This window comes from Monopterus albus, unplaced genomic scaffold (genome assembly GCF_001952655.1).
Source record: "Monopterus albus unplaced genomic scaffold, M_albus_1.0 scaffold322.1, whole genome shotgun sequence".
In the NCBI taxonomy this organism is placed as follows: Eukaryota; Metazoa; Chordata; class Actinopteri; order Synbranchiformes; family Synbranchidae; genus Monopterus; species Monopterus albus.
Window position 1 is genome coordinate 11375 of NW_018128202.1, and position 13274 is coordinate 24648.

The 13274-nt window shown below is 43.1% G+C and overlaps 1 protein-coding gene across 1 annotated transcript in view; it reads left to right on the forward strand.

The window, feature by feature from the left end:
• The window catches only part of rfc1 (replication factor C (activator 1) 1), a 15469-nt gene extending 2825 nt beyond the window's left edge, over positions 1-12644 (forward strand). The window contains exons 4-23 of the mRNA XM_020624197.1: positions 1014-1133; positions 2925-3229; positions 4275-4349; positions 5302-5379; positions 5463-5789; positions 5870-5983; positions 6116-6295; positions 6736-6840; positions 7415-7841; positions 7960-8072; positions 8200-8314; positions 8830-8918; positions 9103-9240; positions 9588-9683; positions 9785-10038; positions 10134-10251; positions 10923-11068; positions 11154-11367; positions 12202-12387; positions 12475-12644. Of these exons, the coding sequence (XP_020479853.1) occupies positions 1014-1133; positions 2925-3229; positions 4275-4349; positions 5302-5379; positions 5463-5789; positions 5870-5983; positions 6116-6295; positions 6736-6840; positions 7415-7841; positions 7960-8072; positions 8200-8314; positions 8830-8918; positions 9103-9240; positions 9588-9683; positions 9785-10038; positions 10134-10251; positions 10923-11068; positions 11154-11367; positions 12202-12387; positions 12475-12558 (3284 nt within the window). The 3' untranslated portion in view covers positions 12559-12644. The remainder of the gene's footprint in view (positions 1-1013; positions 1134-2924; positions 3230-4274; positions 4350-5301; positions 5380-5462; positions 5790-5869; positions 5984-6115; positions 6296-6735; positions 6841-7414; positions 7842-7959; positions 8073-8199; positions 8315-8829; positions 8919-9102; positions 9241-9587; positions 9684-9784; positions 10039-10133; positions 10252-10922; positions 11069-11153; positions 11368-12201; positions 12388-12474) is intronic.
• Positions 12645-13274: the final 630 nt, after the last annotated feature.

Consider the following 13274-nt stretch of genomic DNA (forward strand, 5'->3'; position numbering starts at 1 on the left):
GGGACGATGGTTGTGGTCTTAAAGCAGGTGGTAATGATGCTCTGGCTGAGGGAGAGGTTGAAGATGGTGGTGAGAACATCAGCCAACTCGCTGGTACATGTCCTGAGAGCCCTCCCAGGGATGTTGTCCGGTCCTGCCGCTTTGTGGGGGTTGATCTTCCTCAGGACTGTGCGTACCTGGCCTGGTGAGACAGTTAGTGGAGGGGAGGTGGGGGGTTGGGAGGTCTCGGTGTGTGTGTGCATCCTCTCTGTGCTGTGGCTGAAGGTCTCAAAGCGGGTGTAGAAGGTGTTGAGGTCATCTGGCAGGCTGTCTGTGGAGCTGATGATGCTGGTGGTGGTCCTGTAGTCTGATTTAACATGATCTTCTAATAAACAGAATGTTCTCTTGCTATTTTCTGGAATTTTATAGATGATTAATTGATAAAATTAATCTGCTGATTGACTGATAATGAAAATAACCTGCTAGTCACAACCTGAATTCGATCAGCTTTCAAAAAACCTCAAGGTACTCAAACATATTGCAAGAAAAGCAGTAAACATATTTTAGAAGCTGAAACCAACAAATGTTTGGCATTTCTGCTTAAAAAAGACAATTGAGTTACTCTTTAATTTGCTTTATTATTATTGAATTCAACTCAGACCTAAACATTGGTTTTCCAGAAAATGATTTTTAAAACTTTCTTTTCCCTCTCTAACAGCCATGGTAGTTTTAAAGGTGTATGTAGGCTCAAAATCGGGTTGAATTTGTTTAACGTCATTCCTTGACCACATGAATCACTGACTTACAAGTTAAAAATTTTTCCTTTACTGCAGTGGCCAGAATTTCTTTACATCCAGATGGTTAGAAGAGTCTTTGGATTCTGAGAATAATCTTAAAACTGCTCTTTAAAGTTTGCCAGGGATTAATTTTGTATGGTTCAAATGTTTGACACAACAAATAAAGGCCCAAACTGTCTATTTTTAATAAACATCTTGACACGTTGCTCTTTATCTTCATCACAAATCTGTGTGCAGACTCGGAGGAAGAGGAGGAGCCAATGAGAAAGTCAAAGAATTCCCCCAAAGAGAAACAGAAGACCAGCAAGCCAGCACCACCTCCCAAAAAAGATCCTGTGCAGTATGTCTCTGAAACAGGTGATGATTTACCAGCATGTTGCAGACATACTGTATGTGCTGGGGCTGGTAACATGGCCAGAATCAGTGTTGTGATTAGTTTGTCATATTTACCTTGTAAAAAAAAAAAAATACATACAGTGGGTACGGAAAGTATTCAGACCCCCTTAAATTTTTCACTCTTTGTTATATTGCAGCCATATGATAAAATCATTTAAGTTCATTTTTTTCCTCATTAATGTACACACAGCACCCCATATTGATAGAAAAACACAGAATTTTTGACATTTTTGCAGATTTATTAAAAAAGAAAAACTGAAATATCACATGGTCATAAGTATTCAGACCCTTTGCTGTGACACTCATATATTTAACTTAGGTGCTGTCCATTTCTTCTGATCATCCCTGAGATGGTTCTACACCTTCATTTGAGTCCAACTGTGTTTGATTATACTGATTGGACGTGATTAGGAAAGCCACACACCTGTCTACATAAGACCCTACAGCTCACAGTGCATGTCAGAGCAAATGAGAATCATGAGGTCAAAGGAACTGCCTGAAGAGCTCAGAGACAGAATTGTGGCAAGGCACAGATCTGGCCAAGGTTACAAAAAAATTTCTGCTGCACTTAAGGTTCCTAAGAGCACAGTGGCCTCCATAATCCTTAAATGGAAGACGTTTGGGACGACCAGAACCCTTCCTAGAGCTGGCCGTCCGACCAAACTGAGCTATCGGGGGAGAAGAGCCTTGGTGAGAGAGGTACAGAAGAACCCAAAGATGACTGTGGCTGAGCTCCAGAGATGCAGTCGGGAGATGGGAGAAAGTTGTAAAAAGTCAACCATCACTGCAGCCCTCCACCAGTCGGGGCTTTAGGGCAGAGTGCCCCGACGGAAGCCTCTCCTCAGTGCAAGACACATGAAAGCCTGCATGGAGTTTGCTAAAAAACACCTGAAGGACTCCAAGATGGTGAGAAATAAGATTCTCTGGTCTGATGAGACCAAGATAGAACTTTTTGGCCTTAATTCTAAGCGGTATGTGTGGAGAAAACCAGGCACTGCTCATCACCTGTCCAATACAGTCCCAACAGTGAAGCATGGTGGTGGCAGCATCATGCTATGGGGGTGTTTTTCAGCTGCAGGGACAGGACGACTGGTTGCAATCGAGGGAAGGATGAATGCGGCCAAGTACAGGGATATCCTGGACGAAAACCTTCTCCAGAGTGCTCAGGACCTCAGACTGGGCCGAAGGTTCACCTTCAAACAAGACAATGACCCTAAGCACACAGCTAAAATAACGAAGGAGTGGCTTCACAACAACTCCGTGACTGTTCTTGAATGGCCCAGCCAGAGCCCTGACTTAAACCCAATTGAGCATCTCTGGAGAGACCTGAAAATGGCTGTCCACCAACATTGACCATCCAACCTGACAGAACTGGAGAGGATCTGCAAGGAGGAATGGCAGAGGATCCCCAAATGCAGGTGTGAAAAACGTGTTGCATCATTCCCAAAAAGACTCATGGCTGTATTAGCTCAAAAGGGTCAAAATTTTAGGGGGGTCTGACTTGTTTCCGTACCCACTGTATGTGCTCACACTTTTCCTGTTTTCACAATGGATATCTAATTGGTCGTCCGTTAGCTTATTTATAGAGCACATCAAAAACAACTTATTTCAGCAATTAAAATAAAAATAAATACATTTGGAATGAACAAAATAAAAGCCTTCAAGTTCAAATCTGGGCAGACTCAAAAGTGTTTATAAGAAGTTGGATCTGAAAGGTCTGTTTTGAGAGGACATTGGTCTTTTTCATTGCAGACTCAGACAGTGACAACTTTCAGTCCTTGAAGAAAGCCTCCAAAGCCAAGCGGAACGGCACATCCAAACTGACAAGGTCCGATACAGAGAGTGCTCGTACAGATGCCAAAGCAGGGGCCAAGTCTCCTATCCAGCCCTCCACACAGGGGAAAGCCGGGGAGAAACCTCCTTCTGTGCCCCTCACACCTAAGTCAGCCCCTCCTCCTCTGCCCAAACAAACCCCCACCTCAGTGCTTGACTACTTCGGTAGTACGTCTGTTCAGCGCTCAGACAAGAAGCTGGTAGCCAGCACCAAGCGAAAGGCTGTGAGTAGTGATGAATTATTTACTGCTTTCACCTCCTCTTTTTAAACCTTTTCATTGTTCTTATGCTTTTCTGTCTAAACCACGTGTCAAACTCAAGGCCCACGGGCCACATCCGGGCCGCGAGATCATTTTATATATCTTTTTTTTTTTTTTAATGGCCCGGCAATGTGAAGCGCCGATAACACACAAACTACAAATCCCATAATGCAGCACAACAGCTGCCTTACCGAACGATAGGCTACCTGCGATCATTCCAGCGTCAATTATGTCAGATCAATCAAGCGTCTGTTGATGTATACAACCCTAATTTCAAATCAAAGCTAGTCCCTAACAATGGCCAAGAGAAAAGTTGAGTCTGAAAACGAAGCCTTTCAAAACCGGTGGGAGGCCGAGTATATGTTTACTGACATTGTCATAAACCCGTGTGTCTTATTTGTGGAGATAATGTGGCTGTAATTAAGGAATATAACCTAAGACGGCACTACGAGACAAAACATCAGGACAAGCTGAAAAACGTGAATGCAGAGCAGAAGCTACAGAAGGTAAAGGGGTTGAAGAGGAATCTGACATCACAGCAGATGTGAAATCACACAGTGAAGCAAGTTTTATTGGGGCAGAGGAGAAAATCAGCCCAGACATTTACCGAGGGAGAGTTTCTGAAGAGCTGCATGATGAAAGTGTGTGACGTCTTGTTTCCAGACAAAAAGCAGGTGTTTGCAAATGTAAGCCTTAGCAGAAATACGGTTGCTGATTTTAAGTTCAAGTTTATTTATTTTGGAATAATATTTTATCCTGTATCTTTTGATTCATATTGATGTTCAAAAACGTTTAGTTTTAGTCTGTTCAATAAATGTTTATCCTGTTCGGCCCGTGACCGAAAGTGTGTTTTGAGTTTTGGCCCCCTGTGAGATTGAGTTTGACACCCCTGGTCTAAACCATCAAGGTCATGACTTTGTTTGAGACAGAATCCTTTTTGTCAGCCTTTCATTACTACTTAAGACAATGATTGTCTTTCATCAAAACCAACGTTCTGTCTACTCTTCAGCCAATTCAGGATGCAGATGATCTGATAAGTGATGAGGAAATCGCCAGGCAGCTGCAGATAGAAGAGGACATGGAGGTAAGTGTCTCAACATAACAATTGCATTGCTCACTGAAGTAGTTATTAGAGCTGAAACAAGTACTTGAAATGTGAATCAAATTGTAGAATGACAAAACATGAATCTGCGGCTACTTTGATAAGCAGTGAAAGGTTTCTTATAAGCACATTTTTGTTTACATTCAGGATTATTTACCAAACCCCACTGTATGTATCGTTGAGGTGTAACAAATGTGTTCACTGTCTTTCCTTCCTGAAACAATTAGCAAAGCTGATTTTTATTATGAGTTTGAACACTGCAGGTTTACTAGCTTGAACTAGTGATGGTGGAGTAGTGCAAAACCTTTGGCTGGAACATGTACTGTGGCACCCACATGCACACGTGCATGTCTCATGCGTGTGAACAAACCAAATGGTCCAAAAACACATTGGGCAATAGTGGTAAAGTCTCCACTTTAATTGTTTAATCGTCACTTTTCAAGTAAAAATGGCAAAAACTCCCCATGGTTGATGCTTTTCTTTTTCATATATGTTGATCTTAGGATTTTTGAGTTTTAAGTTCTTGAAAATTACAATGGACAATTTAGAGATGTTACAAAAAAAAAGGATTCACTGATTGGAAACCAAGATCTGCAGATTGACAGTAATCATTAGCACTGTTTTACCCAGCATACCTGCCTGTAGATTGTCTGGGCCAGTGCACTCACCTTAGACGCGGTTGAAGCCAAGGTGTTTAACCTTTTGAAAGTTTGCCTCTAAAGATATCAGATTATTAGGAATCTTCTGAAGATGTGCTGCAGTATTTAAATAGTGACTCAATGTGTGACATGTTTTAATTTGTGAATATAAAAATACCAGAGTACTATTGGTGGAAAATGCTGTTAACATCTTAGTGCTGATGCTGCACAAAGGTACAGTAAGCTTGCTTTCTACTTTGCCTTGTTCACACTTTTTGCCTTATCACTTCACTCAGCTTGAAAAACAAGTTCATGAGGATGAGGAGTTTGCAAGAACACTGGCCATGCTGGACGACGAGCCCCAGGCAAAGAAGGTGATGAACACTGCAGTATAAAAGCACATTCGCTTTTGATGATGGTGCCTGTTAAATATCATGTTTTGTGTGTCCTCGTTCAGGTTCGGAAAGGCTCTGATGAAAAACAGTCCTCTGCTGGATTTCCCAAAAAGGGACGCACAGACTCGGCTGCTGGCAGCATGAGCAGTCCCTCTAAGACCAACAAAAGCAGTCCGTCTCCTAAGAAGATCCCCGGTCCTGCCAAAGCCAGCTCCAAGCTGGCCTTGATGAAGAAAAAGGATGATAAGAGAGATGAAGGACCAAAGAGCAAAACACAGATTTTACCCACAAAAATGAAAATCTCCCCCAGAAAGGATGCCCCCAATTTGTCGAGCTCTGATATGAAATTTACGCCCACCAAGCATATAACCTCTCCCCGGAAAGCAGAGGTAAGCCAGAATCATTGTATCCATGTCATACTGGACATAGTGCATCAGTAAGTCAATGAGTTTATCCTCGCTCCAATCAGAGCACAACTACCAGTCCTGATGATCCAGAGAAGAAGAAAGGCAACTCTTCAGCGTACAGGAACTACCTCAACAGAGATGGGCCACGAGCTCTGGGCTCCAAGGAAATCCCAAAGGTACCAAACTCATCGGGGGAAAGAAAAGCTGTTCAGCTGACTGGTGTTTTTGTATTGTTCTTAAATGACTGTATACTCTGTGTGTGTGTGTGTGTGTGTGTGTGTGTGTGTGTGTGTGTGTGTGCTTTCCAGGGAGCAGAGAACTGTCTGGAGGGCTGTGTGTTTGTGTTGACAGGGGTCCTGGAGTCAATGGAGAGAGATGATGCTAAAGCCCTCATCGAGCGCTATGGAGGCAAAGTGACGGGAAACGTCAGCAAAAAGACCACCTACCTGATACAGGGCAGAGACAGCGGAGCCTCGAAGCTCGAGAAGGTAACCAACCAGGCAGCCTTTAAAACACAGGCAAATGATTGTCCTCATATGAAGCGAGCTACGAGCCATACTGCTGAGAGGTTTCTGAGCTGGATGTGTGTGACTTCTTTTTAATAGCAGCCATCTACAATTAATTATGAAACCATTTAACGCATCATTGATCTTGTTAGCACTGCATGTGAAATGTCAGATCTATGCAAATTTTATTAAAAGCCATGAACATGCATAGAATAAGGCATTTTTCAGTATATGAACAACTTGTGTAGTGTAAAAGCATTTTGAGTTGTAGTATAAAAAAAAGACAGATGACCTAGTAATCACAGCAACTCGAGACTTTCTTTCCCTTCTTGCAGATTTTCTGTAGTCTTTTCCTGCATCTGTTCTCCAAATAGACTGGGTTTGTACAGTTTGATGTTATGCTCTCGTCTCTCACTGCTCAGGCAGAGAGTTTAGGTACCAAGATCCTGGATGAAGATGGTCTGCTGGAGCTGATCCGAACCAAACCAGGAAAGAAGTCCAAGTATGAGATTGCTGCAGAGGCGGAGGTCAGTCCTCAAAATATCCAAGGTGTGTTTATAATAATGTAGTGTATCATGCTGTGATTGTGGTGTCACAGTTTGAACCCAGAAGATGTTAAAGGCGAACTGAATCGCAGTAAGTAAACCTGCCTGCAGCCTTTGAGGTGGCGAGCTGTTTGAATGACAGCTGGTTTGACTGGGCCAGTGCAGTACGATGGAAACACACTCGTAGCTGTAACTTAATCCTCAGACAGTGTTTAGTGGCAGTGGTGTTAAAGAGTAAGGAGTACACTGTCATTCTGTATGTAAACAAAAATTACACTGGTGCACTTTTTCCTAGTGGGTGTTTGGTGGCTCACTCAAAGAAAATGCACAGGACCAGACAAGTCTTTGTGTGTAGGTGAGCAGAGCGGCTGTAAAAGTACTTTGTGTGCTATGTTTATATTCATGATTGTTTTGGTTTATCAATTTCATGTCATCTGACATTTATTTCATCATTTTTTTTAAAGCAGAATAATTCTTAGAGCCCAAGGTGAAGTCTTTGCATCTTATTTTGTCCAAACAATAATCCAGAGATGTTTGTCCATCCTCTGACAATTAGAGCAAGGCCTCAAAGACCAGGACTCCCACCGGCCAGACTTCAAAGTGCACCCCGAAAGGCCAGAAGATCTCTCCCTCTAAAGGTAATTCCAGGTCTCCTCACACCCCAAGTCCATCAAAGACCGGTCTGACGCAAGGTATTAGTGGTGGGACCAAAGATGGTGGCACTCCTCTTGGAAAAGGCTCAGGTCTCAAGGCCCGGAGAGAGCTGGGCCTTTCCTCCTATGCTGCTTCATCTTCAGCCGCAGGATCATCATCTCCATCAGCCACTGGAGAGGATGCTAGTCTGCTATGGGTGGACAAGTACCGGCCACGCTCACTGAAGACTGTGATTGGCCAGCAGGGGGACCACAGCTGTGCCAATAAGCTGCTGTGCTGGCTGAAGAACTGGCACAAACACCACAGCGGTGGCACATCCAAGCCACCAGGTACTAGATGGTTACTGATCATGCATTTTAGAAGCCAGCACTCGTTTTGATGAACTTTAGCTCTTAAAGAAATGTTTCTGTGTTGAAGACTTTGTGCTGTGTGTGTTTTATTCTACAGCAGCAAGGTTTGGTAAGTCTGGAGGAAAAGATGATGGATCAGGATACAAAGCTGCCCTACTCTCTGGACCTCCAGGGGTTGGAAAGACTACCACAGCTGCTCTCGTCTGTGAGGTCAGTCAGCCTTTGCTGCTTTTTAAAGATTATTGCTACCATGACTGAGTTGGGACAAAAATGCTTTAAACATGGACATGTTTTTCTGACCTCAGCCTCTCTGCTGTGTCTGTGTGTTGGCCTGTAGGAGCTGGGCTTCAGCTACGTGGAGATGAACGCCAGCTGCACTCGCAGCAAAAACAGTCTGAAGGAAGCCGTTGCAGAGTCGCTCAACAACACCAGCATCGAGAACTTCTATAAAGGTGAGTCCTCTCTCCATTTTTGTCTGTCATTTGAACCGAAAACAACATTTTATACATACACACAGTCACAAAATTGGACTTGATGTTATGTTGATGTTAACATTTGGATAACCTAGTTAATGGTTCCATGTTCACTCAATTCTGACCTCCTGTAGGAGATGATCAGAAGTTCAGATTTTGGGGGTGGGGGGGAGGTGTGGCTCAGGAGGTAGAATGTTTCAATGGTAACATTTAAAATACAGAACAAACTCAAATATTTCCTAAACAGAAATCTTCTGCAAAATCAGTCAGCTCACTGCAAGAAACATTAGAAAGTAGGAGTGATTTTTGCCAGATGTATTACTGACTGACAAGGTGGACAGATTGTTGCAGAATAGTGCATTCACATTTCCAGGTCAACTTTTTTCTTCTAAAAATGTCAGTCCTTTCTCTTGGAGAATTAAAGAAATTAAATTTAATTGTAGAAGTGAATTGCATACTGTGTGGTGTATGTCATTTTGGTGTGTGTTTCGTAGGTGTATCTCACACAGTGAGCAGTAAACATGTCCTGATTATGGATGAGATTGATGGCATGGCTGGCAACGAGGACCGTGGAGGAATCCAGGTAAATAAACCTGTTCGTATTCAGATGTTACAGACCAGTCAGATCTATCACCATAAGCACAATGTCGGACTGAAAAATGTAGAGACGCAAAGCAGCAGCTTAGTCTGATAATCTGTCTGCTCTGACTGACCTTCAGATTCACTGGTTAATGGTTCCATGTTCTCTCAATTCTGACCTCCTGTAGGAGATGATCAGCCTGATCAGAAGTTCAAAGATTCCCATCATCTGCATGTGCAACGATCGTAACCACCTGAAGATCAGGTCACTGGCGAACTACTGCTTCGACCTGCGCTTCCAGAGGCCACGAGTGGAACAGATTAAGGTACACGCACCTACACATTCAGGATGCAAGACACAGATGTGCTGAGTGAATACAAACGGTGCATGTACATCAGTTGTAAACATTTGGATAATAGCTGAAGAAAGTTAGCATTAATAAAAATAATAATGCTAATGGACTGTGAGGATACCTGTGGATGGAGACAACCGAGATGAGGTGTCTCCTGACACTTTGTCATATGCATACAGTGCATTATAACACTGCAGCAGTGCACAGGAACTGCTGTCTGCTACCTACTTCTGCACTGATATATTAAAGTAAGCTTATGAATATCATTATTTTATTTTGTCTCCTTCACCTCTCCTCTTGGTTTCTTTTTAATTTTTCAGGGAGCCATGATGTCTATCGCTTTCAAGGAGGGAATCAAAATCCCACCCCCAGCTCTTAATGAAATCATCCTAGCTTCTCATCAGGATGTCCGACAGGTAAAAACTGTGTATTGTAAAAGTCGGTTCACACCAAGGCTTCGTCTTTACGTACCACCCTTGGTCTCCCCTCTCATCATGCTGGTTGTTTTATTCTTCAGGTGATCCACAACCTGAGCATGTGGTCCGCCAAAAACAAGGTGATGACGTATGACCAGTGCAAGTCTGACGCAGCTGGCGCCCGCAAGGACATGAAGCTGGGGCCGTTTGATGTTTGCAGGAAGGTGTTTTCCAGTGGGGAGGAGGCCGCCCACATGAGCCTTATCGACAAGTCTGACCTCTTCTTCCACGACTACTCGCTAGCGCCACTCTTTGTTCAAGAAAACTACCTGCATGTTCGTCCAGCGGCTGCTGGGTGAGAGAGGCTACATGTTTTCACCTTCAGTCTCAGCAAGACCGCAACTTGTCCTTTGTGTTCCTGTATTTATTTTTGTGTGTCTCTTCTCACAGTAAAGATGTGAAGTCTCACCTGGTGCTGCTTAGTAAGACAGCAGAGTCCATCTCTGACGGAGACCTGGTGGACAGAATGATCCGCTCTAGGCAGAACTGGTCACTACTGCCCACCCAGGTAATGCCCTCTCTCTCTTGCGCGCGCACACACGTACACACACACACACACAATCACACAGACATAAATTAAAGAAATATCCTTGCATCTAAAGAAGTCCAGCAGTCATTTCCTGCACTGTCTTCTGGTGTTTGAGTGCAACAATAGATGGTTGTCATACGCTGTCGGGTCACAATGTTCTTCGTAATTTATGTACCCCAACGTAAACTTGACTTTGTTTCATTCACATAATGCTGTATTTCACCATACTCATTAGAAAACCATGGTCACGCAGTCATTCCAGTGGAAATGGCTATGCTACATGTTTCTGAGAAGGAGAAAATGGTCATGTCTGCACAGCATGAGCAGAGCAGCATGTGTAGACAGCTGTACTAATTAAAACAGAAGTACATCTCTTCTTTCAAACCAGCATGAAACTAAATAATGCATATTTGCTTGGGTTTTATGCCCTGCAGGTGCAATGTAATAACACAGCGTATTTCTCAAAACAGTGCTTTGACACAGACCAGCAAAAGGCTGCAGATATTGCTTTTTTTTTTAAAATGTATAATATGTTCTTTTATGACTGGTTATCTAAATATTTGCTGTCATTGAAATTATTGCCTGTGGATCTGTAATTTTAATATACACGAATCTGTGCATTTACTTGTGTGAAACTGACTTTTGTTTAGGCCATCTATGCCAGCGTGTTACCAGGTGAGCTCATGAGAGGCTACATGAGTCAATTCCCCACATTCCCCAGCTGGCTCGGCAAGAACTCCTCCACCAGTAAACATTCCCGTATCGTCCAGGAGCTGGCCTCACACATGAGTTTACAGTGAGTAAAACCTCAAAACACTGTTGTTTAACTGTTTACACACTGCCAAACACAAAATCACACCAAATGCATTTGGTATTTGCAGGACACTGAGTAGCAGACAGGCAGTGAACCTCGATTACCTGCACTACCTGCGGCAGGCACTGCTGACCCCGCTTCAGAGGCACGGAGCAGAGGGCGCCGGACAAGCTGTGCAGCTGCTCAATGACTACCGGCTCATCAAGGAGGATGTGGACAGCATCATGGAGGTCACTGTCTGGGGCGGACAGCCTGACCCCTACTCTAAACTGGACTCGAAGGTCAGTGGGGGGGACGGGACTGATTTGGTCTAGTGACCACGTGTAAGGAATTATGCTACGGATAGTTCAGGACATAGCGATCGACTGGCAGTAGAGCTGCAACTGAGAGAGTACTTGTTCAACAGCAAATTAATCAGCAACTATTTTGATCAATAATTTCTTTTTTTTTTTTTAGCAAAAATGACAAACATTTGTTGGTTTAAGTCTCTCAAATGTGAATATTTGATAGTTTGCAATATACAATAATGAACTGAATATCTTTGTTTTGTTCTGTTGGTTGGACAAAATAATTTCTAAGTATGTCACCTTGGGCTATGGGAGTTTAATCAATAATGTCTTAGCTGAAGGCGCTTATTTATACCTGGGCTAAGAGGAACTGCAGTCTCATTAAATTTAGTCATCTGATCCACTGTTAATCTAAAAATATTGATTCTACAGTAGCAGCTTTAACATTTTTCTTTCCATATGTGATCTAAATGAACTTTATTTACTGCTGCTCAGCTGTGTGTGTTTAATCTTGGTGATTAAACATTACATTTGGAGGTCACGTCACTTCACATTATGACACAGGAAACGCGCATGAGCACCAGCTGCATAACAGAGGTCAACATAGTCAATGACCACATTCCTAGACAGTGAAGAGCAGCGTGTATCACAGTGTAAGATACAAAGATTAGAAATGAAGTCTTACACTGATACTTGGACAGTTACCTGTGTTTTGACTTCTAATGTTCTTCAGAACATAAAAATAGAGTTTGGGCTTTGAAGTCATTGATCTACAGTATATGTGCAACAAACAGTGAATTGTGACACAAGCTTTTGGTTTCTTCTCAGGTGAAGGCAGCTTTCACTCGGGCGTACAACAAAGAAGTTCACCTGACACCGTACTCCCTGCAAGCTGTGAAGAAAGGCCGACGCGGTGGTGGTGGAGAATCGGAGCTGGGAGGGGACGACATGGACCAAGATGTTCAAGAGTCTGAGGACGAGGGGGAGAGCCTCAAAACAGACGCCATGATCAAAGTAAGAGCATTCAATATGTGATAAGTGTGCAAACCTAAACCGATGTCATCTTCTCTACCTATCTCGTCTGTCTCTTGTTTCCTGCAGCAGAAAAAAGCCAGAGCCACCAACGAGACAAAGAAGGAGAAGAAAGATGACTCGGGGAAGGGCAAGGGCAAGGCTAAGAAATGACCGATGACCAGAGGAGCAAAACAAACTGTCATGGCTCACCTCCGACTGCCCACACACGCTGTAATATGTTAATGAGCATCAGCACATAGCGAAACTGAACTCTGCAGGTAAATCTGTTCCTCATTGAAACACTTAGCTCACACTGGCTGAGAGATGTCTTGTTTTTTTTAACTTCCTGTCATGATGCGTATTATCCGCTTGTCCCACCCATTATCATGTCTGTACACCTCTGTAGCGACGTGTCGTGCATTTTTTTCGCTATCGGTTTGTGGTCCAGGTGTTGACTCTGTAAATAACTCGGATGTAAAAGACTGTTACAGCTTCAGTAACATGATGCTTTTGCTCTACAGTTAGCACTGATCCTGTAAATGACAATTTTGTAAAAATTTCATGAGGATTAATAGAGAAATATTTCGCTAATGTGTGTTAGTGATTTATTTATTAAGAAGAGAGATGGCTGATAGGACTGTTGGGGTTAAGATCCCTCTTGGACACAGGTGAGAGTAATGCTGATATACTAACTACAAACTAGGAGATCGATGGTGCCCCCATATCACTGAGTCCTGATTGTGTGCTAGTGGTTCAGGATGTCAGAACTAGAGTTATGCACATAGTTAAACAAAGCACAGTGGTAGTGAGTAAATCATGTAACTCCAATTCTCATTTTACTTTGCTGCTGCTTTTCATAATGTATCAAATTCTACCGTACAAGAAGC